At 43.1% G+C, this 25,702-nt stretch overlaps 1 protein-coding gene across 3 annotated transcripts in view; it reads left to right on the forward strand.

Moving 5' to 3' along the window:
- Positions 1–5,272: 5,272 nt before the first annotated feature.
- LOC137369834 (corticotropin-releasing factor receptor 2-like) overlaps positions 5,273–25,702 on the forward strand; it is a 292,805-nt gene continuing 272,375 nt past the window's right edge. For all 3 annotated transcript variants that reach the window (XM_068031419.1, XM_068031420.1, XM_068031421.1), the window contains exon 1: positions 5,273–5,613. In XM_068031419.1, the coding sequence (XP_067887520.1) occupies positions 5,572–5,613 (42 nt within the window). In that variant the 5' untranslated portion in view covers positions 5,273–5,571. The remainder of the gene's footprint in view (positions 5,614–25,702) is intronic.

A 25,702-nucleotide genomic window follows, 5' to 3' on the forward strand; every position in this document is an offset into this window, starting at 1 on the left:
AGTCCCTAACTGGTGAACTGATTTTAGTTTCTTCAGTAGTCTGATCTGATTAGTCTATGCTCTCTGATGCCGGCTAACTGGATGTCCTACAGTCGCTGTAGAGAGCCAAATTTGATTTAAGCTCATTTCCAGTAGCTCAGCTGTGGCCATTGTGGAACCTCAAGGAGATATTGGGATGGATTTTTCTTCCATGATTGAGCCTTTAGTCCTTATAGTGGCAGTGGTTCTCAAGCTTGATGCCTATGCAGCTTTTCAAGGGCCCACTAGAAACCTTTGTGTGGCAGTGCAGTCAGCAGTGCACCGCTGCATCAGAGAGGTCACCAATGCCCTGTACTGGAGGGCCAGCGAGTATGTCCGCTTCAGATTGATCCCATGTTTCAGCAGCGTCACTCTCGTGATCTTGGAATACAAATGCCCTAATTGGGCAAGACGTGAACTCAGCACCAGCACCTCCAGGGGACAGGAACTGCCTGCCTGGGGTCAGCGGTGAAGGAAGGTGGCAGCCTTGTTAGAGGCTGCTGCTGTCTTTCCATGGAGTGCAGGCAGCTCAAGAAAGGGCTAGGGCAGTGACAAGAAGGGAAAGTGGCCATGGAGGTCAAATTAAGGTGCAGTACTCAATCCAGCAGTAGTTTCCTGGTCAAATTTATTTCCATCAATTTTCTAATAAAGTTTATTTGGCTGCATGGCGACCCAAACAGCTGTGCACTAACGTGCACCAGACTGGTTGGATTGCCCAAATCAGAATTGAAAATTGCCTTCCTGTCTGCCCGGGACTCTTAAAAGCTCCTAAAGAAGCTTAATGGGCCCTTAATTGGAGGTAAGCAGCTTCCCAATCCCTCTCATCGCCCTCACTTTGAAAATCATGACTGTCCCAGAGGCATCGGGTTCCGGAGATGATCTCCGGGACTGTCAGCTCCAGTTACCAACCCTGCAGTATTTTGAAAATCTGGCCCATTATCTCTGATGCCAAAATATCTCAGAGAGCTACTTGAGTAGCTTGTACATGGACAAGAGAAATTGAGTTAGAAAGTTAGGGGCACAATTTCAAAATAAGGGGGAAGCCACTTAGGACAGAGATGAGGAGAAATTTCTTTACTCAGAGGGTTGTGAATCTTTGGAATTCTCTACCCTGGAGGGCTGTGGAAGTTCAGTCATTGGGTATATTTAAAGTAGAGATTGACAGATCTCTAAACACCAATGACATAAAGGGATATGAGGATAGTATGGGAAAAAGGCATTGAAGTGGATGATCAGCCATGATTGTATTGAGTGATGGGGCAGGCTCGATGGGCTGAATGGCCTAATCCTGCTCCTATGTTCCTATGCTCCTAAAACTACAGGTGAAGTGTTTATCCTTCTAATCACAGACAATGTAAAATCTTGTTAACTGCAGCCTTTGAGGAGTTCCATAACAGCTGCACCCAAAACATTAGACTGAACTCTGGCCAAAATATCTAGATGGCTATATCATTAATAGTAGAGTCATAGAGTCATAACAGCACAGAAGGGTTCGTTTTAGCCCATCGAGTCAATGCTGGCTCTGTGTAGAGCAATCAAATTAGTCCAATTACCTGGCTGTATCCCCATAACCCGATGTTTATTTCCCTCGTGCCCATCCAATTTTCTTTTGAAGTCATCATCTCCACTTCCACCCTTGTAGGCAGCGAGTTCCAAGTCATTACCACTGTCTGCATAAAAACGTTTTTCCTCACATCCCCTCTGCATCTCTTGCCCACAACCTTTAATCTGTGCCCCCTAGTCCTTGTACCATCAGCTAATGGGAATGGCTTTTCTTTGTTTACCCTATGAAAATCTGTCATAATCCTGACCACTGCTATTCAGGGAATAGTAGCATAGTGGTAAAGGACTGGTAATCTAGAGGCTCAGGCTAATGGTCTAGATACATGAATTCAAATACCACTGTGGCAGTTCAAGGAATTGAAATTCAATTAATTAATAAATCTGGAATTAAAATGCTACTGTCATTAATAATGATTATGAAACTGTCACATTGTCATAAGAACCCAGCTGATTCATTAATGTCCTTCAAGGGAGGAAATCTGTCAACCTTACCTGGTCTGGTCTCCATGTGATTGCAGATCCACAACAATGTGGTTGACTTTTAGCTGCCCTCTGAAATGGTGTAGTAAACCACTACAGTGAAAAAAAGCACTGTGGATGTAACTAAATGTCATAGACAAAGATATCCTTATTTAACTATTAAAGTTCTAAACCTAATGAAATGAAAAACACATACTAGCTTTGAATCAAGAATTTTACAAAATGCTAACAAGTGGAGCATGTACAATGGAACAGGCATGTATTTATCTGGAACTGACATTAACCAGAAGCCAGAGTTCACAACTGCTCAAATTAATGGGCTACTTTCTTCTGTTGCATGTCCAAATAAGTTAAAAACTATCATTGGCTTCTACAGGATTGACTTCTTTATCTAATATATCTTTGTATCACATTCATTTCTACCAGAAATCTGGGATTAACAACAGTTGCAAATGTTTTGGTTCAGAAAATGGAAAAATGCTCTACATTCCAGTAATGTTGTGCTAATTAAATTCATTGTTAGTGCTCCAATTTCGTTCAGTTTAATGTCGGAACTATTTAAACTATAGTCCCACTATCGTTAATAGTAGTCACAGTTGTATTGTAGGAAGTACACCAACCTACTAGCACACAGCAAGCTCCCATAAACACCCAAAATAGCAATATGTTCATGGTCAGATTATCTGTTTTTTTTTCAGTGATGTTAGTTGAGGGATAAATATCGGCCAGGATACTGCAGAGTACTCCACTGCTCTTCTTCAAAATAGTGCCATGGGATCTTTTACATTCACCTGGGAATGAAGGCAGGTCTTAACATCTTATTCAAAACAGCACCTCTGACAGTACAGCACTGGAGTGTCAGCTTAGATTTTGAGCTCAGGTCTCTGGAGTGCGATCTTCACCCTCAACCTCTGATTCAGAAATGAGAGTGCTATCTTTTGAGCCATGGTTGACATCTTAACAACACGGCTTGCATGATCGTGGCTGTTTGAAAGTCACAATTGCAACTTTAAAGCACCTGGGCATGCACTGCTATTTACTTAAAACTCTGTGCCAGAGTTGACCCCTGAACATTAAGTTCTAAATAGCTGGGAATGCAGAGGAGGTACCATCAGTTACAAAAATTCTAGTAAACAACTTCTTTATTGGTAGAGGGTCAGTGTCATGTTCTGAAAATTAGTTGCCAGATTTGGACTGAACTGAGTGGGTTTTCAGCAAATTTCTAAAATGTAAGTTGGACATCAGATGCTTAGAAAGCACAAACCCATTTTACCCATTCTTTCTGTGTCTTATGATGTAGAAGATGGATTGTTTGTTGTTAATGTGTTGACTCTGTGCATATAACAGTGGTGAATGTGACAGATGTTGGCATGAATTTGTTCTGTCCAGTATAGTGCATATAATATGCATTTATATAAAAACTGAATATTATGTAGTTCTCAGGATGTAGGTGACACCTGCAAGGCTATATTAATTGTTCATCCACAGTGGAGATGAATTCAGAGGCCAGGTAGGGGTAGGAGAACTCTTTCCTGATGGACATTAATGAGCCAGTTTCACAATAGCCCAGAATGGTTTGTTTTCACTTTCCTGGGCACCACGCCCTGAAATTACCAAATTTATTGAGTATTTTTTGTGATAAAACCCATTTTCAGCTGTATCAATAAAACTGCACCAAGTCGCTACTTTTAATTATATCAAGAAATATTTTTAGCACAAGAAAATATGTAAAAATCACATTCTAGAACAAAGCCCTGTGTGTCGGTTCATGGAAGACTTTGTGATAATGCAAATGAGTTTGTATGGAAATTTGAACCATGACTTCACTTCAGAAAACGAGCAGATTGCTGAGTGCCGTTTGCACCTGGATTGCCAATTGCACCCAAAGCAGAAGCTCCACCCCAATGCCTCTGGGCTGCTAGTCTATTATCATAACCATAATTAAACTCTTATTGAAAATAAACAGCCTAAACATCCATTAAAATAGTGGAGAGGAATTTCATACCTTATCACTGTTATAACAGTGGAATGGTAAGGCATAAATTTTGCAAGGTTTTAATGAATATTCATGAGCAACAAAACTTCAGGATTCAATCTATTATCCCTATGTTCCGAAGAAGGGTCACTGACCCGAAACGTTAACTCTGCTTCTCTTTCCACAGATGCTGCCAGACCTGCTGAGTGGTTCCAGCATTTCTTGTTTTTATTTCAGATTTCCAGCATCTGCAGTATTTTGCTTTTATCCCTATGTCCCTATGCTGCCAACACCCGCCCCCCGCCCCCCCCCCCCTGTCGGTCTTGGACGTGGTAACATGTGGCAAGTCTAAGAGGAGTTGTACCAGGATTATGCCCAGTCACATGTGCCAGTGTAAAAATTACGTGAAAACAGGCCATTCGGCCCAATCAGTTCGTATAAATGCTATAAATAAAAAAATTCAAGAAATGCTGGAAATACTCAGCAGGTCTGGCAGCATTTGTGGAGAGAGAAGCAGAGTTAACGTTTCCGGTCAGTGGCCCTTCTTCAGAACTGGCAAAAAAATGCCGTATAAATGCTGTGTCAGGCGTCAGTTGCATAAGGGGTTTGAAAACAAACGTTGTTTTTAAATAAAGCCTTGGTGGGCTCTTTTCTTCCCTGTCCCCCATACGTTGACTGTCCATTTTTAAAGACCTCGATTAAACTTTACAAAGATTCAGAAACCCAACACTGCAGCTTTAGGGCAGTCAGAATGGGATATAGATAGCAGGACAGTCATTGTCTGTGGAATATGATCTCCGGCTGCCCCTGTGACATAGTGCACCAATTGGTATTGAAAATAAACAAATTATCATTTATCCTTGCATCAACGTTTTCTTCCCTCTCCGCAGTGGATTAGAATAGGGGTGCATTATGGCACCTATCCCTGGATCGGTGTAATGCTGTGAAAGATTAGGAATGGGTAGCGATAGCTTTTTTCTGTAAAACAAAATCTGCAGACAAGAGACACCGATCATCTCCAGTGTCATAAGCCGTCCCTTCCCACAACACACAAACCTGATCCATGGCAACACACTGTGGGATAGAGTACTGTAAAGCTAACCCAAGCCCGTGTGATGGGTTCAATTTGGAAGCACGTTCGTCCCGGACAGGGGTGTTTTGGGGATTCGCTGGAGCAGAGGTTTAAACTGACGGTTCCTGATCCTTGAACAAGGGTGGGAGAGAGAGAAGGAAAAGGGGGCGGCGTGGGTAGGGGAGAGAGAAGCTGGGATGTTCTCGCAAGATTAAGGGAGGCTGATTGTTTTAAAGGGTTAGCCTGGGAAAGTTGCAGTTGTGTATGCATAATAACAGAAAAAAAAGTTGCAGGAGCCTGCGGGTGATTTAAATCCCACACACACGTCCCGGGAGGATCTGCCCCGCACTTCGCTCATCTGACCTGGAATTTATAAAAACCCAAAGCCCGGCGACAGAGAAAAAAAAAATCTTCAAACTGGGTATGGGGCAAGTAGAGAGATCCGATAACCCTGGCTAACAACATGGTTCTACAGAGGGCTATTTTCTGGACTTTACTATTTCATGTAAGTTTCATTTTAAGTGGGGCTGTACGTATGTATGTTCGAAGTTCTCTTTAAAAAGAAACATCATGCTGGGCATTTTTAAGCCCTGTCATCATAACCTTGTGTTATACGTGGATTTAAAAGGTACCTGAATCGATACAGCCTGCTCACGTCTAGACCGCACTAAAGAGATTTACTTTTGAAGTGCAGTGACTGACGTTATGTAGACAATAATTTACGTATAAATAATTATTTCTATCTAGGTCTCTCCTTGTATCTCAGTCTAACTATGTGTATATCACGCTATATATGTATCTGAGATTCAGATTTTTAGAGTTATAGTAACAGGCTGATAACACAAGAGCCATATGATCGGAAAACGAAACACATTGGTCTCGAATTGTTCTGCCCCGAGTTTAAAGGTTTTAAGCATTCAATTCGAACGATTTGCACTGGGCCTCCGCAAAGCAAACGCTGCGCCCGCTGTTAACTGATTTTCCTCACACAGCTCCGGGATCTCCAAAGTGGGAAGAGCTCATATGCTCAGGCTGCCTGGGCTTAACGCTGTCACATTGACAAGACAGCACTTTGTACATAGCCGTTTAACACTGGAGGGTCATTGGTACATAGGCCAAGTTCATCGACCAGCGAAGATCCAGGAGTGTGGATGAGTTGATCAGTGCCATAGCCCTGTCTCCAATAGAGGACTTCCTTTAAGTGCCGTTGTCATTTTGGAGAATGGGATTGGTGAATTTACCGGAATATGTTTCACAGTTTTTTTTAACTAACTTAACCTTTCTCCCTCTTTCCTGTCCTGACAAGTATTAATATCTGTATTGACCGGAAGAGCGTTTTGCTCTTGTCTTCTGAGAAACTGCAGCCAAAAAAAAAATCAATGCTTAATTGCTCACTAATTTTGACAAGTGGTGTGATGACATGGCTCAAATCCCATTGCTGTTGTGGGGCCTTGCTGTGTGTAATTATTAGCTGTAAAATGCTTTGAGACATCTTGAGGTTATGTGTATATAAATGCACGATTGTTTTTTTTTTCTTGAACGTTCTACAGCCTAGGAAATCGGAATGTCAGTTGAGCTGGGGTCAGCACAGATCAGGGATTGAAATTGGCACCATCCTTGCTTGCAAGGTCCAGTATCACAGTAAATGAGTAATCATGGGAGCTCGCAGTTGGAACGGTTTGGTGCGGTTTTGTGATAGTTGACTGACAAAAACCATCATGATGCACACCAGTGGGTTTTGCGGCCTAATTTGTTTCTTAGTATCCATTTTGCTTCTCTCTTTTGAACTGCGCTTTAATTCGTTAAATAATGTTAGGTGTTAATAGCCACACTGTAGGATAAATGATTGTAACAAGCAGGTTGTCCAAGTGTTGCATAGGAAAAGGGAATGTACCGGTCCAGAAAGTTCTGTTGCATTATGACTGGCCGATCCCAGGAAATGTCTTATTGCACAATATTTGTCCGCCCTCTTTGAACTTGCTGAAAGATCAGTCCCCATTACTCTCTTGGTGGGACATTCCAGACATTCATCACCCCCTATGTCAAATATCTAAATCCAAGCTGTCTTTAAGTCGATTAACTTGTTAAATTGATATATAGAAAAGGGGGAAAAAAAGAAATGCTGGAAATCTGAAAAGGAAAACAGAAATTCTTGAAGTATAGAGAACACCTTAAAAGAGAAAAGAACTTACACCCCAGAACTTATACCCCAGAAGAACGTACAACATTTTGAGGGGCCTGGATAGAGTGGAGGTGAAGGGCCGATTCATTTTAGCAGAGAAGTCAGTGACTAGGGGGCATAGATTTAAAGTGATTGGTAGAAAAAATAGGAGGGTGAGGAAAAATGTTTTGCACCCAGAGGGTGGTGGGGGTCCAGAACTCACTGCCTGAAAGGGTAGTTGAGGCAGAACCCCTCAACTCATTCAAGAGGAGTCTAGATATGCACCTTCAGTGCTGTAATCTGCAGGGCTAAGGACCAAATGTTAGAAGGTGGGATTAGAATGGGTGGATCGTTTTTCGGCTGGCCCAGACACAATGGGCCAAGTGGCCTCTTCCTGTGCCTTAAACCTTCGATGATTCTATGATTATTAAGACAAAAAATAACACCAAGTTGAAGAAGGAGGCACTAGGACAGGTCATGATCAAAAAGGTAGGTTTTAAAATGCGTCAAAGGAGAGAGAGACAGGGGGGAAAGTTTAGAGAGGGAATTCAAGAGCCTAGGGTCCCGACATGGCTACCAATGGTGGGGCCAAGGAATTGCCATATGCCAAAGAGACCAAAGGTAGAGAATTCTCAAACAGTGGTGAGGCTGGAGAAAGTTACAGAATCGAGAGGGGCGAGGCCATGGAGGGATTTGAACACAAGGATGAGAATTTTAAAATCTTTACTGGGAGCCAGTGTAGGTCAAGCAGCACAAAGGTGATGGGAGAATGGGAACAGATAAATAAAATGTCTGCTATCTTAAATGAGTTGGCACCGAATTAATAATTATTTAACCCTTCAAAATAGTAGCCGGAGCTTGTTCCTTCATTCATCATGATTAGTAATTTTTAGTGCAAAAAATGGTTTATTTTGCAGACCTGAAACATAAATCGAAGGAATTTAAAAGGCTGATGGAGATTCTAGCAATATTACTCAATTACTGGTTTATCTGGTCATACTGAGTCTACTGTTGATTTGAGATTAAGCAGCTGAAGCTGCTCTGTGCAATGTCAGCAACAAGTATATTGTAGAGCTCCTTTATGGGTTGTCTTAATAAAGGCAGATTTATTTTAAAGAGGTTAATTCTTTTCTTAAAAACAACAGTCAAAGGAATCTCATACAGACTTGTTAATCCGTCCATTAATAACATTGCGCAGCATGGGATCTCCCTGTAAGGGGTTCAGTTTCTCCTGTCGATAGTTTTACCAAGGAAAGCCAGCGTGAATGCAAAAAGAAAAATTCTGATGTATTCTCAAGGTTACTCTTGATGAAAATTATCGATAAGAGGAATTTGTCCCTCAAGATCTTGCAATACATTTTTGATTTCAAGAAGGGCAAAACATTTGAATTAGTGCAGGTTTGATTGGCAAATGTTACCTGTCGTTTGAACTTCAGTACAGCTTCGCAACGAGAGAAAAAAGAAATACGGAACATTTTTGATTAAAAGTAAACCCGCAGTGCAAATGCAAATGAACATGTTTAATCTAGCTGTTAACATTTATTGCAGATGACTGCATTTGATTGCTATCAAAATGTTTCTTTCATGTGTAAAAGGATTGATATATTTTTGATATTAGTTAAAACTGTTTAACGCACGGAATTCAAACAGGCAGTGAAATTATGAAACAGTCTCAATTTAACAGAATTTTAAATTTATTTTCCTAAACGTTAGCGTGTTTTTCCTACGTCTTATTTACGACGTGCATTGCTGGCGTTTTATGCTTTACTTAAGTGAAAGAAAAAGTGCCTTATCACATCTGTCAGAAACATCCCGAAGCACTTCATGCTTTGAAGTGCAGTGGCTGTTATGTGGGCAAACGTAGCAGCCATTTTGCCAACTATAAGATCCCACAAATATCATTGAGATAGATGACTGGTTAATAATCTCTTTTCGTTAGTATTAGTTGAGGAAGGAATGTTTCCCAGAACACTGGTAGAACTACCTATTCTTCTGTGTTTAGTGCTGAGTGATCTTTAACCTGAACGGGTACAAAGGACTTCAGTTTAAATTCCAATCTGATGTAACAGTGGCAAAGCCACATTTATTTCCCATCTCTAGTTACCCCGACAACAGTAAGAGTCAACCATGTAGTTGTGGATTTAGAGTCACATGTAGACCAGATCAGGTAGGGGTGAGTGACCCTTACTTCCCCTGAAGAACAGCAGGGAAGTAGTTGGGTATTTAGAACAATCGGTAACTTTCATGATCCTTTAATCCAGTGCCAGCCTACAAATTGCCAGATTTGTTTCATAACTTGTCATGGTGGAACATGACCTCATGACTCTCCAGTGGATGTTCAGTTCCACAATCACTAGGCTACAGTACCCTTTAGCAACACCTCAATAGGAAACAGCCAGCCTAGATTAATAAGAAAGAAAAACAGAAAATGTTTGAAATACTCAGCAGTCCGGCAGCAATTGTGAAGAGAGAGTTAACGGTTAACGCAAGCAGGACCCTGAGCTTCCAGTTGCTTGCCATTTCAACACTCCCCCCTGCTCTCATGCTCACATCTCTGTCCTGGGATTGCTGCAGTGTTCCAGTGAACATCAACGCAAGCTCGAGGAACAGCATCTCATCTACCGATTAGGCACACTACAGCCTGCCGGACTGAACATTGAGTTCAATAATTTCAGAGCATGACAGCCCCCCATTTTACTTTCATTTTTTGTTATTTTTTCTTTTTCTTTTTTTCTTTTTTACATTTTTTACAACCTTTTTTTTGCATTTATTTCATTTCATCTTAGTTTGTTCAGTTTGCTTACCCACTGTTTTTTTTCAGGTTTGCACTTGCTGCTGTTCAATATTCAGTCCGTTAACACCTTTTCTGTACTAATGCTTTGTCTTTCAACACACCATTAACATATTGTTTGCCTTTGCCCCATGACCTTTTGGTCAGCTATGTGGCCTGGTCCAATCTAAACCTTCTCCTTTGTTATCTCTTGCTCCACCCCCACCTCACTTGCTTATAACCTGTGACATTTCTAATATTTGTCAGTTCCGAAGAAGGGTCACTGACCCGAAACGTTAACTCTGCTTCTCTTTCCACAGATGCTGCCAGACCTGCTGAGTGGTTCCAGCATTTCTTATTTTTATTTCAGATTTCCAGCACTCGCAGTATTTTGCTTTTATTAACGGTTAAGGTCTGTGACCTTTCATCAGGTTATTAAATCAATGGTTTTTATTACAGCGGCATTCCTTTTGATCTAAAATATTTAGATTATTAGAAAACTTTTGGCAAAGTTCCACATGATAGATTCCCAAATGTAACCAAAAGTCACAGAAGTCCAAAATAGAACATGGTCCTGGATAAGAAGCTGATAAATATGAAACAGACAATACTCAGAAATATAAGGCTGAATTTTTGTTTGTGGGTCCTGATCCCACCATCAGGAGGAAATACGGATCAGGAACCCACAGATGCCGATTAATTGGCTGCTTCCAGGAGCCCCGTCCAATTAAGGATGGAGGGGAGGCCCTCCAGCACTGACACATTGACAGCTCCACCATCAGAAGAGGCGCCTTCTGAAGACTTTTTTAAAAATTTAAAATAAAAAGAGGCCACAGCTGCCAGGCTGTCATTGTGGAGGGGCATCTGCTTAACACGGTGACCTGCGGCTGCATCTGTAGCCATCTTGCTATTGGGACCACGGGGTGGGGGCAAGAGCTTAAAAATGATAGATGGAGCGCTGGTCCCCCAGTCTACTGCTGAGAGGCTGCCTTCATTCATCGGCTGAGATTAGGTCATAGTAGAGGGCCTGACTGCTGACTCGAAAATTCCAGTCAGCGTTGACACACTGACTTCAATAGGCACATTAAGGGGCTTAATTGGCCACCTGTCACTTGTGGGCAGGTATCCATTTTGCTCCACTCACCCCTCCCCCACCACCAAACAGGCTCTTCAAAAATGGCTTGAGGCAGGATCAAACTGGCAAACCAGCACACTTGCTGGTGGTGGGAAAATACGGGCCATTTGCCTCTTGTCCTGCCTCTATGTCCATTTAAAACTTTGGCCCAAAGTTTGTATTTTTTCACCTCAATGGTAATCTCAACAAAGCTGGAGCAGGGTAGGCTTTTCACCCACTCATGACTTATGTGAGATGACTTGACATGATTTTCATCGGTCAGCCAATTAAATGTTGATGAATGAGCTCCTGGGAAATTCAAAGTTTCTGATGAAAGGTCACAGACCTGAAACATTAACTGTTTCTGTCTCCACAGATGCTGTCCGAACTGCTGAGTATTTCCAGCATTTCTGTTTTTATTTCAAATTTCCAGCATCCACAGTATTTTGCTTTTAATTTAATCTAAAGTAGAATGTTTAAATTAACAATCTAACATAGAACGTCTAAATTGGAAGAGGGCTAACTTCAACAGGATGAAAAGGGATCTAGCCAGGGTAAAATGGAACTAAAGACAGACATGAAAAACTGTAACGGAATAATGGGTGATCTTTAAGATGCAGGGTACATTCCAACAAGAGTGAAAGGTAGGGGAACCATGGCCAGAGACCTGGGTGTGCATGTACCTAGACCTTTGAAGGTGGCAGGACATATTGAGAATGTGGTCAACAAAGCATATGGGATGTTGGCCTTTATAAAAGCAGGGAAATTATGCTGAACCTTTATAAAGCTCTGGTTAGAGTACAACTAGAGTATTGCATCCAGTTCTGTTCACCACACTTTGGGAGGGATGTGAGGGCCCTTGAGAGGGTGCCGAGGAAGTTTACCAGAATGGTTCCAGGGATGAGGGATTTTAGCTACAAGGGTAAGTTGGAGAAGGTGGAGTTTTTCTCCATGGAGCAAAGGAGATTGTGGGGAGATTTGATAGGGGTGTGCAAGATTATGACAGGTTTGGATGAGGTAGACAAAAAGGAACGGTTCCCATTATCTGATGATATAAGGACTAGGGGACACAGATTTAAGGTTTGGGCAAGAGATGTAAAGGGTATGCGAGGAAGAACTTTTTTATGCAGCGAGTGGTAATAACCTGGAACTCCACGAGGTTGGTGGAGGCAGAGACAATCAATGATTTCAAAAGGAAATTGGATGGACTTGCAAGGCTATGGGGATAGAGCAGGGGAATGGGACTGACTGGCTTGTTCTTTGGAGAGTCAGCATGGATTTGATAGGCCAAATGATTGCCTTCGGTGCTGTAAATAACTCTATGGCTCTATGAATCTCATCCACCTCTCCCCTGTTACACACAACAGGCAGCCTGTTCCCTATCAAGGGGTGATTAACCTCTCACCCACAAGGCTATAGGGGGAAAAACAGAGATTGGGACTAGATGAGTTGCTCTTGCAGTGAGCCAGCACAGACAGGATGGGCAGAATGACCTCCTGTTCTGTAACCATTCTAAGACTCTATGATAGGTCTGAGGTTCTTACAGCCTGTGTGGACGAGAACAGGGACTGTAGGGAGGATAATCAAACTCACCGCAGCACCACATGGTGCAGGGGGCCATAGAAGTTAAGGTGCCAAGGTTAAGGACAAGGTTCAGGGCTAGAGAGGAACTTGGAGAGGGAGGGGAAGGGGAAGGATCCAGTTGTCATGGTCCATGTACCAATGACATAGGTAGAACAAAGAAAGAGGTTCTACTGAGGGAGTATGAGCAGCTAGGGAAGAAAATATAAAGTAGAGCCACAAAGGTAATAATCTCTGGATTACTACCTGAGCCACAAGCAAATTGACATAGGGTCAATAAGATTAGAGAGTTGAATGCTTGGCTTAAAGATTGGAGTGGGAGAAATGGGTTTCAATTCATGGGATACTGGCACTGATACTGGGGAAAAGGGAGCTGTTCCATTGAAATGGGCTTCATTTGAACCCCACTGGGACCAGTCTCCTGGTGAATTGTAAACATGGGCTGTAGGGCTTTAAACTAAATAGTGGGGTGGAAGGTTCAGGTGAGGGATAATTTGTGGAGTTAGAGAGAAAGGTCAAGGCTATAGTACAGGGTAGGGATCTGATAACCAGAGAGTGACAGGAAGGACAGTGTGCGTATACATAAGTGTGCACCAGCCAATGAGGTCAGAGTAGGAAAAAATGGTAATAAGACAGAATTAAAGACTCTTTATCTGAATGCATGCAGCATTCATAACGAGGTAGATGATTTGATGGTACAAATAGAAATGAATGGGTATGAACTGATAGCCATTACAGAGGCGTGGTTGCAAGATGACCAAAGCTGGAACTGAAAATTCAAGAGTATTGGACATTTTGGAAGGATAGGAAGAAAGGAAAAGGAGGTGGGGTAGCTCTGTTAATAAAGGATGAGATTAGTACAGTAGTGAGAAATGGTGTTGGTTTGAAAATCAAGATGTAGAATCAGTTAGGATGGAGATAAGAAATAGCAAGGGAAAGAAGTCACTGGTGGGAGTAGTTTATAGGCCCATATCAGTAGCTACACTGTCGGACATTGTACAAATCAAGAAATTGTGGTGGCTTGTAAGAAACATACTGCAATCATTGTGGGTGACATTAATCTTCATCTAAATTGGACAAATCAAATTTGGTAAAGGTAGCTTTGAGGACGGGTTCATAGAGTGTACTCAGAACAGTTTCTTCGAAAAATATGATGTGGAATCAACAAGGGAACAGGCTATTTTAGACCTAACAATGTGTAATAATACAGGATTAATTAATGATCTCATAAAGAAGGATCCGCTAAGGAGGAATGATCATAACATGATAGAATTTCACATTCAGTTTGAGGATGACTAAACTGTGTCTGAAACTAGTGTCTTAAACCTAATTAAAGGCAATTACAAATAATTGTCTAAAATGGACTGGGAAAATAGGTTAAAGGATAAGATGGTAGACAAGCAGCAGTAGACATTTAAGATATTTCATAACTTTAAACAAAGATATATTCCATTGAGAAAGAAAGACTCCATGACTAATTAAGGAAGTTAAGAATGGTTTCAAATTGAAAGAAAAGGCATACAATGTTGCGAAGGTTAGTACAGGGCTAGAAGATAGGGAAAAATTTTAGAAACAGGAGAGGATGAATAAAATAAAGAGGCAGAAATTAGAATTTTTAAAAATTATTCATTCATGGGATGTGGGTGTGGCTAGCTAAGTCAGCATTTATTGCCCATCCCTAATTGCCCTTGAGAAGGTGGTGGTGAGCTGCCTTCTTGAACCGCTGCAGTCCATGTGAGGTAGGTACACCCACAGTGCCGTTAGGAAGGGAGTTCTAGGATTTTGACCTGAAGGAAAGGCAATATAGTTCCAAGTCAGGATGGTGTGTGACTTGGAACTTGGAGGGGAACTTGCAAGTGGTGCTGTTCCCATGCATTTTCTGCCCTTGTCATTCTCGTTGGTAGAGGTTGTGGGTTTGGAAGGTACTGTCTAAGGAGCCTTGGTGCATCTTGTAGATGGTACACACTGCTGCCACTGTGCGCTGGTGGTGGAAGGAGTGAATGTTTGTGGATGGGGTACCAATCAAGCGGGCTGCTTTTTCCCAGATGGTGTCGAGCTTCTTGAGTGTTTGGAGCTGCACCCATCCAGGCCTTGTAAATGGTGGACATGTTTTGGGATATCAGGAGGTGAGTTATTCGCCGTAGGATCCCTAGCCTCTGACCTGCCCTTGTAGCCACGGTATTTATATGACTACTCCAGTTCAGTTTCTGGTCAATGGTAACCCCTAGGATGTTGATAGTGGGAGATTCAGCGATGGTAATGCCATTGAATGTTGTGGGGAGATGGTAGATTCTCTCTTGTTGGAGATGGTCATTGCCTGGCACTTGTGTGGCGCAAATGTTACTTGCCACTTATCAGCCCAAGCCTGGATATTGCCCAGGACTTACTTGCTGCATTTCTACACAGACTGCTGAACATTGTGCAATCATCAGCAAACATCCCCACTTCTGACTTTATGATTGAAGGAAGGTCATTGATGAAGCAGCTGATTGGGCCTAGGACACTACCCTGAGGAACTCCTGCAGTAATGTCCTGGAGATGAGATGTTTGACCTTCAACAATCACAGCCATCTTCCTTTGCGTTAGGTATGACTCCAACCAGTAGAGCGTTTTCTCCCTGATTTCCATGGACTTCAGTTTTGCTAGGGCTCCTTGGTGCCTTACTCGGTCAAATGCTGCCTTGATGTTCAGGGCAGTCACTCTCACCTCACCTCTTGAGTTCAGCTTTTTTGTCCATATTTGAATCCAGGCTGTAATGAGGTCAGGAGCTGAGTGGCCTGGCGGAACCCAAAGTGAGTGTCACTGAGCAGGTTATTGCTAAGCAAGTGCCGCTTGATAGCACTGTCGATGACACCTTCTATCACTTTACTGATGATTGAATGCAGGCTGATGGGCGGTCATTGACCCGATTGGACTTGCCCTGCTTTTTGTGTACAGGACATACCTGTGCAATTTTCCACATTGCCGCGTAAATGCCAGTGTTGTAGTTGTACTGGAACAGCTTGGCTAGGGGCGTGGCAAGTTCTGGAGCACAGGTCTTCAGTACTATTGCTGGAATATTGTCATGGCCCATAGCCTTTGCAGTGTCCAGTGCCTTCAGTCATTTCTTGATATCATGCAGAGTGAATCGAATTGGCTGAAGTCTGGCATCTGTGATGCTGAGGACTTCAGGAGGAGGCCGAGATGGATCATCAACTCGGCACTTCTGGCTGAAGATTATTGCAAATGCTTCAGCCTTATCTTTTGCACTGATGTGCTGGGCTCCCCCATCATTGAGGATGAGGATATTTGTGGAGCCACTTCCTCCAGTTAGCTGTTTAATTGTCTACCACCATTCACGGCTAGATGTGGCAGGACTGCAGAGCTTAGATCTGATCCGTTGGTTATGGGATCACTTAGCTCTGTCTAGCGCATGCTGCCTATGCAGTTTGGCATGCAAGTAGTCCTGTGTTGTAGCTTCACCAGGTTGACACCTCATTTTGAGGTATGCCTGGTGCTGCTCCTGGTATGCCCTCCTGCACTCTTCATTGAACCAGGGTTGGTCTCCTGGCTTAATGATAATGGTAGAGTGGGGGATATCCTGGGCCATGAGGTTACAGATTGTGGTTGAGTACAATTCTGCTGCTGCTGCTGGCCCACAGCACCTCATGGATGCCCAGTTTTACATTGCTCGATCTGTTCGAAATCTATCCCATTTAGCATGGTGGTAGTGCCACACAACACGATGGAGGGTATCCCCAATGTGAAGGCGGGACTTCGTCTCCACAAGGGCTGTGCGGTGATCACTCCTACCAATACTGTAATGGACAAATGCATCTGTGGCAGGCAGATTTGTGAGGACGAGGTCAAGTATGTTTTTCCTTCTTGTTGGTTCCCTCACCACCCGCCGCATACCCAGTCAAACAGCTATGTCCTTTAGTACTTGGTCAGCTCGGTCAGTGGTGGTTCTGCTGATCTACTCATGGTGATGGACATTGAAGTCCCCCACCCAGAGTACATTCTGTGCCCTTGCCGCCCTCAGTACTTCCTCCAAGTGGTGATCAACATAGAGGACTACTCATTCATTAGCTGAGGGAGGGCGGTAGGTGGTAATCAGCAGGAGGTTTCCTTGCCCATGTTTGACCTGATGCCATGAAACGTCATGGGGTCGGAGTCAATGTTGAGGACTCTTAAGGCAACTCCCTCTCGACTGTATACCACTGTGCCGTCACCTCTGCTGGGTCTGTCCTGCAGGTGAAACAGGACATACCCGGAGATGGTGATGGCAGTGTCTGGGACATTGTCTGTAATGTATGATTCTGTGAGTATGACTATGTCAGGCTGTTGCTTGACTAGTCTGTGGGACAGCTCTCCCAACTTTGGTACAAGCTCCCAGATGTTAGTAAGGAGGATTTTGCAGGGTCGACAGGGCTGAGTTTTCCGTTGTCATTTCCGGTGCCTCGGTCGATGTCAGGTGGTCCATTCAGTTTCATTCTGTTTTATTGACTTTGTAGCAGTTAGATACAACTGAATGGCTTGCTAGGCCATTTCAGAAGGCATGTAAGAGTCAACCACATTGCTGTTGGTCTGGAGTCACATGTAGGCCAGAGTAGGTAAGGACAGCAGATTTCCTTTCCTAATGGACATTCGGAGAGTAAACTGCCAAGAAATATGAAAACAGACAGTAAAAGCTTCTACAAGTATATAAAAAGGACAGGAGCAGCGAAAGTAAACATTGGCCTCTTAGAGGATGAAACCGAGGAATTAATAATGCAAAACAGGGAAATGACAGAGACTTTGAACAAGTATTTTGTATCTGTTTTCAGATGCTTAAAGCATCCCAATAATAGTAGAAAATCAGGGGCAAAAGGGAGAGAGGGAATTAAAACAATCACTTGCACTAGAGAAAAAGTACTCGGAAAACTATTGGGACTAAAGGTTGACAAGTCCCCTGGACCTAATGGCCTGCATCCTAGAGTCTTAAAAGAAGCGGCTGCAGGGATAGTGGATGCATTGGCTGTCATGTTCCAAAATTCCCTAGATTCTGGAAAAGTCCCAGCAGATTGGAAAATTGCAAATGTAACAATCCTATTCCGGAAAGCAGGGAAACAGAAAGCAAAAAACTATAGACCAGTTAGCCTAACACCTGTGATTGGGAATATGCTGGAATCCATGATGAAGGAAGTAGTAGCAGGACATTTAGAAAATCATAATACAATCAAGCAGAGTCAACATGGTTTTATGAAAGGGACTTTATACTTGCTTGTTGATTCTGACGATAAAAGATCCATTGCACTATTTGAAAAAATGCAGATAGTTGTCCCAGTTAATAGCTGGCTGATTAGTGTGGTCCACTGGTTGATCGTACAAAAGTTAACTCTTACCCCTAGAAGCTAAGCTTGCGTCTTTTCATACTAGTGCCAAACCTCAGATGAAATGTCTGTGGGGAATAGAAAGACTGCTCATGCAGCACAATCATGAGATGCCTGCTCCCAGGATTGGTTTCAATGGCCTGAAAATCTTGCAGCCCAAAAGGCTTAAAAACAAAGATGGAAATTAATAATCAGCTAAATATAACTGGGACACTAAACAGCACTGCTGGTACTTGCAGGATGTACAACCTCATGGGTGCACTTCTCTTTCAACTGACCAAAAAGCACTAAAAAGCATACATACAAACTAACATTGAAAGTAAGTACTTCCTTGAGGGGGGACCACAATAGTTTTGACAATGGCCTCAGGAATTGTAATTGGAAAGCGCATCTACTAATTCCCAAAGTCTTTTTGGCTGAAGATGGTCATTGTCCTTTGAATCAGATATAACAAAGAAAATAATTTGGGTTTTGTTAATTGTATAATTCAGTTGTTTTTGAATCTCAGCATTGAGTGCGACTTTTCTGTTGCTCATTTTAGACGGCACATTGTTTCTTTGCTCCCTCTTTTTTTTCTCCCCTCACTGGAAATAGTGGTAGAGATGATGGTGGAGTTAATGGTGATGGCCTTCATGGTGCTAAAGAAGCTGGTTGTGGTGATGGAGATTGAGATGGTAGTGAAAATTGTGATGGTAGTTGAGATTGTAGTGGTGGTGCTGGTAGAGGTGGTGGTGCTGGTAGAGGTGGTGGACCTGGTGGTGGAGATGATGATGATAGAGGTGGAGGTAGTGAAGGAGGTAATGGTGGAAATGCTGGAGATAGTGTTGGTAAAGATGGTGGTGGAAGTGTTGGTAGAAGTGATGGTGATGGTGAAGTTTCTGCTGGTAAAGGAGGTGGTGGTAGAGATGATGGCGGTGATGGAGATTGTTGTGGAGATAGTGAAAATGGTGCTGAAGATGATGGTGGAGGTGGTGATAAAGATGGTGGAGATTGTGATAGAGGTGCTGCAGATGGTGGTGGAAATAGTAGCAGTGGAGATGATGGTGGAGATAGAATTAGAATTAGAACATTACAGCGCAGTACAGGCCCTTCGGCCCTCGATGTTGCGCCGACCTGTGAAACCATCTGACCTACACTATTCCATTTTCATCCATATGTCTATCCAATGACCACTTAAATGCCCTTAAAGTTGGCGAGTCTACTACTGTTGCAGGCAGGGCGTTCCACGCCCCTACTACTCTTTGAGTAAAGAAACTACCTCTGACATCTGTCCTATATCTATCACCCCTCAACTTAAAGCTATGTCCCCTCGTGTTTGCCATCACCATCGAGGAAAAAGACTCTCACTATCCACCCTATCTAACCCTCTGATTATCTTATATGTCTCTATTAAGTCACCTCTCCTCCTCCTTCTCTCCAACGAAAACAACCTCAAGTCCCTCAGCCTTTCCTTGTAAGACCTTCCCTCCATACCAGGCAACATCCTAGTAAATCTCCTCTGCACCCTTTCCAAAGCTTCCACATCCTTCCTATAATGCGGTGACCAGAACTGCACGCAATACTCCAGGTGCGGCCTCACCAGAGTTTAGTACAGCTGCAGCATGACCTCGTGGCTCCGAAACTCGATCCCCCTATTAATAAAAGCTAACACACCATATGCCTTCTTAACAGCCCTATTAACCTGTGTAGCAACTTTCAGGGATTTATGTACCTGGACACCAAGATCTCTATGCTCATCTACACTACCAAGAATCTTCCCATTAGCCCAGTACTCTGCATTCCTGTTACTCCTTCCAAAGTGAATCACCTCACACTTTTCCGCATTAAACTCCATTTGCCATCTCTCAGCCCAGCTCTGCAGCCTATCTATGTCCCTCTGTACCCTACAACATCCTTCGGCACTATCCACAACTCCACCGACCTTCGTGTCATCCGCAAATTTACTAACCCACCCTTCTACACCCTCATCCAGGTCATTTATAAAAATGACAAACAGCAGTGGCCCCAAAACAGATCCTTGCGGTACACCACTAGTAACTAAACTCCAGGATGAACATTTGCCATCAACCACCACCCTCTGTCTTCTTTCAGCTAACCAATTTCTGATCCAAAGCTCTAAATCACCTTCAACCCCATACTTCCGTATTTTCTGCAATAGCCTACCCTGGGGAACCTTATCAAACGCCTTACTGAAATCCATATACACCACATCCACTGCTTTACCCTCATCCACCTGTTTGGTCACCTTCTCGAAAAACTCAATAAGGTTTGTGAGGCACGACCTACCCTTCACAAACCGTGCTGACTATCGCTAATGAACTTATTCTTTTCAAGATGATTATAAATCCTATCTCTTATAACCTTTTGGAGAGGGAGGAGGTGGTTGTGGAAAAGGTGATGGAGGTTGTGGGAATTGTGGTTCAGATGGTGGAGATGTTGACAGAGATAGTAATGGTGATGGAGATAGTGAAGATAGTGGTAGATATGGTGGTTGAGGTGGTGGTAGAGGTGATGGAGATGTTGGTCAGAGATTGTGATGATGGTGGTAGAGGTTGTGGAGATAGGTGAGGTGGTGGTGTTATAGCCAAGAGATTTGCCTTCAACATTAGCAGACAGGTAGTGTCACAGGCAATTGAGGGTCTTCCCATATTACGTATTGAGCAGGCATTTCCAACCTGCTGCCTTAATGGCCAAACATGATCAGATAATCTAGTTCTTTTAACCCGGACAACTCAGTCCTATCGGTACTTATATTGCTAAGCTGTTTGTTGTTCCTGTTTACATTTTGTTGGCCTCAAAAGGAATTGTCCTTGCTGCAGTTGCCTTATTGGTGAATAAATCCAAAATAATAACATCCAAATCTATTATTATCAGGAACATGAGAAAAATGCAGAGTGATGGGAACAGATTTAAACTTTATATGTGGTCCAGAGGCTCTATGGTAAACATCTGCTTGACCCACAAAGGCCAAAATTTGGAAACGTCTGATGTAAGGTATGTGCCCTCATCCAAACAAGAAGGGAAACTTGCAGTCCCTTGCCAATTAGACCTACTGCAGAGTCATGTAGAGTGCCTCAACCCTTGACGTTCCTTCTCCCATACATGAAACAATCATGGATGTAATTCCCAGTGTTCGTGTTCCCGGTTGGGAACTTCACCCACTGGTATCATTTATCAGAAAATTGCAAGTGTGTGTTTGCAGCACTTTGCCCCAACAGCATGGTTTTGATTATCATAGGAAAATCACTAACAGAAAGGTGCATTATACCACTCCTTGCAACAGTACATTGGAGTGCCATATGCTGTGCCCTTCAATCACATAACTGGCATAAATGCATAATAACTCTCCTGTGCAAAGTTAACTGATCTCAGTGAAGGCACTATAATACTGACCTTAGTGTCAATGATCTAGAGATTAGGAAAAGTCAGACAAGCTACCTGCCTTTGATTGTTACTAAGTGATCATGACTCAGTTGTGACTGTCATCCCTTCCATGGAAAAATAGTCCATACAGGGTAGATTTAATGACCTTTCACATCCCAGAGGATTTAATGGATGGAAAATTCTATGAGGTCCCCTGACCTCTGCATCCAAATCCCTGTCTTTGTAAAGGCTGCCTTCTTGTCTAGATTCAGAAATGAAGAGTAGAGTGCGGTAGAGGTAATTCAAGAATCTAAATGTTAAGGACAAATAGTACACAGACTTCTCACCAGAGTTCTTGTTCTAAAATAAAACTCATGCACAGCAAAAGTATAACCAATGACAGTCAGACTCAAAAATAAACTACAATGCTGACATCAGTCATCCTCAGCCATGGAAGGGGAAATTTAGACAGGGCTCTGATTGCTGTCCAGTGACCCATACAGGAAAGTGTGCACTCATAAATGCAGGTACTTTAGACATCGGCAGTAGGACTCTTTTAAAACAGAGTCATTCACAGCATCAGTATTAATGGGGCAGTAAGGTTATCAGTCTCATTTTGAGGCAGTTACTGCCCTGTTAACGGCAAGCCAGGGCATTCAAAATTGAATCCCTTTGTGTTTTTCTTTTTGATTGGGAAGGTAGGAATCCTTTAATTGCCAGCTTGTCTCAATTGGCAGTTTAAACATATATCAGCTTCACTACCAGTATACCAGTATGCAGTACCTTTTTTTTATTCGTTTATGGGATGTGGGCGTCATTGGCCAAGACAGCATTTATTTCCCATCCCCAATTATCCTTGAGAAGGTGGTGGTGAGCTTCCTTCTTGAATCATTGCAGTGCTAGCGGTGTGATGCAAATGAGTGGCTTGCTAGGCCATTTAAGAATCAACCACATTGCTGTAGGGCTGGAGTCACATGTAAGGACATTGGTGAATCAGATGGGTTTTTACAACAGTAATTTCATGGTCACCATTACGCTAGGTTTTTAAAAAAATTCCAGATTTATTAATTGAATTCAAATTTCACCATCTACCATGCTGTGATTCAAACCCATGTCCCCAGAGCATTAGCCTAGGCTCTGGATTACTAGTCCAGTGACATTACCACTACACCATCACCTCATGTTCATAGGGTAGCCAAGACTTCTTTAGCAGCACCTCCAAACCAATGACATTCATCAACAACTTGCATTTATAATACACATTAACATAGTGAAATGATTCACAGGGTTGTAGGGCTGGAGGAGGTTAAAGAGATAGGGAGAGCTGAGGCCATAGATGAATTTCAATACAAGGATGAGAATTTTAAAGTTGTGGTGTTGTTGAATATCTGCCATGTTTCCCTAAAAAGCAGCAGTTCCTTTGCTTCTAAACAATGAATTCATACAATAGAGAGTGATTTAGTGTTTCTCAGAGAAGTAATAAGGTGCAATAGAAAGCCATTTTTTAATCACCTTTAACCTTTCTTCAGTTGAATCTCCTCACCAGCTGCTCCCAGATTTCTGCCAGTGCTGCTCTGAAATCAATTACAAGCAAGTACACAGGAATTGTTCAGAAATGTCACATTGATTTTTGTTGCATCCATGTGAGAAGTGTTTGCCTTTCCATCTGTGCTATACCACTCTGAAATGGCTAAGGGATGTAGATTTCGGAGAAGCGATAGGGACTGAGAGATAACATAACCCATCATTGTCAATGACAGGGACTGAGAGATAACATATCCCACTATTGGCAGTGATGGATTGAGAGATACCAGCCTAGAAACTGGATTAAGCTGTCTGCATTTTCCATGTGTAAAAGAGGTGCCTAAGAAATTAATATAGCAGGCTCATTCTATGCCAGAAGTGGAGTGCCTGTTGTATGATTGCTTCAAGAGTGATGACCCTTTAAGAACTCAGTATGCTAATGAGCTAAGTATCATGTGACTAGGAGTCGTAGTCATTCTGCAACTGTAACTTCCTAAACAAAGTATATAGTTTATAAAAGCAAAATACTGTGGATGCTGGAAATCTGAAATAAAAACAAGAAATGCTGGAACCACTCAGCAGGTCTGGCAGCATCTGTGGAAAGAGAAGCAGAGTTAACGTTTCGTCATCGGAACTGACAAATATTAGAAAAGTCACAGGTTATAAGCAAGTGAGGTGGGGGTGGGGCAAGAGATAACAAAGGAGGTCTAGATTGGACCAGGCCACATAGCTGACCAAAAGGTCACGGAGCAAAGGCAAACAATATGTTAATGGTGTGTTGGAAGACAAAGCATTAGTACAGATTAGGTGTAAATACACTGAATATTGAACAGCAGCAAGTGCAAACCTGAAAAAAAACAGTGGGTAAGCAAACTGAACAAACTAAGATGAAATGAAATAAATGCAAAAAAAAAAAGATTGTAAAAAATGTAAAAAAAGAATGTAAAAAGAGGAAGAAAAAATAACAAAAAATGAAAGTAAAATGGGGGGCTGTCATGCTCTGAAATTATTGAACTCAATGTTCAGTCCAGCAGGCTGTAGTGTGCCTAATCGGTAAATGAGATGCTGTTCCCCTCCCTTCCCCTGTCAGCATTCCGAAGGGATCATTCCCTCCGCGACACCCTGGTCCACTCCTCCATTACCCCCACCACCTTGTCCCCATCCCAGGGCACCTTCCCCTGCAATCGCAGGAGGTGTAATACCTGCCCATTTACCTCCTCTCTCCTCACTATCCCAGGCCCCAAACACTCCTTTCAGGTGAAGCAGCGATTTACTTGTACTTCTTTCAATGTAGTATACTGTATTCGCTGCTCACAGTGTGGTCTCCTCTACATTGGGGAGATCAAGCGCAGACTGGGTGACCGCTTGGCGGAGCATCTCCGCTCAGTCCGCAAGCAGGACCCTGAGCTTCCGGTTGCTTGCCATTTCAACACTCCCCCCTGCTCTCATGCTCACATCTCTGTCCTGGGATTGCTGCAGTGTTCCAGTGAACATCAACGCAAGCTCGAGGAATATTAAAACATATTATGAGAGCTTTTACAAGTATATAAAAAGGAGGAAAGTAACTAAAGTAAACTTTGGCCACTTAGAGGCAGAGACAGGAGAAATTATCATGGGAAATGAGGAAATGGCAGAGACATTGAACAAATATTTTGTGTCTGTCTTCACAGTAAAAGACACAAGTTATACCAGTAATAGAGGGGCTAATAAGAGTGAGGAAATTAAGGTATCAGCAGAGAAAAAGTACTGGAGAAATTTAAGGGATTAAAATCCAACAAATCCCCAAGACTTGATGACCTACAACCTAGGGTTCTAAAACAGGTACTGCCGAGATATTGGATGCATTGGCTATGATTTTCCAAAATTCCCTAGATTCTAGAATGGTCCCAGCAGATTGGAAGTTAGCAGATGTAACACTGCTTTTCAAGAAAGCAGGCAGAGGGAAAACAGAGAACTAAGGCCAGTTAGCCTGACATCAGTCATTGGGAAAATTCAGGGCCAGAATTTTTTGGCCCCCCCACCGGGCGGGCTGGTGGCAGGTGGCAGGGAGGGGTGCCGAAAAATTGAGTGGGAGGCGGGGAGGGGAGCCATTCCACTGCAATTTTATGCGGGGTGGTGGCGCTGAGAATTGGCCCACCCATCCCAGGACAATCAAGGCCCTTAAGTGGCCAATTAACTGCCACTTAAGGGCCTTCACACGCCGCCGCTGGTAATTTGCCTGTGGCAGCTGGATGGCAAAGGCTCCAAGAACCCCGCCTAGTCAAACCAGGCAGCCTTCTTGTGGGCTGGGGGGCCCCTCCTGATCGGACACCCTGTGCTCCACGGAGAGCTGCCCCCAAAGCCCCAATCATCCCCAATGGACAACATTCCCCCCACCCGCCCAAAATGATCCCCCTCGCCTCACCGAGATCTGGCTGATTGTCCTCGGCTAGGCGCCAAAACCTTACCTGAGGGCCGTTCTTCCTCTTGCCTCTGATGGCTGGGTGTAGTCCCAGCAGTGGCCACCACTATTGTTGGCGCTGCTGAGACTAACAGCTACCGGCCTGCTGATTGGCCAGCAACTCCATTAGGCGGGACTTCAACCTCTTCCCACCTTCATGCCTGTTGAAATATTAGAGGGAGCTTTGAAATAGGTGGAGCTTCATTAATAAATTTAGTTTGGTGTCCTATGAATTACGGAAGCCTAATTAAATTTTGGCTCCTGTGCACAAGCATCCCATGGCTCTACTT

Source organism: Heterodontus francisci, chromosome 5 (assembly GCF_036365525.1).
Source record: "Heterodontus francisci isolate sHetFra1 chromosome 5, sHetFra1.hap1, whole genome shotgun sequence".
Lineage (NCBI taxonomy): Eukaryota > Metazoa > Chordata > Chondrichthyes > Heterodontiformes > Heterodontidae > Heterodontus > Heterodontus francisci.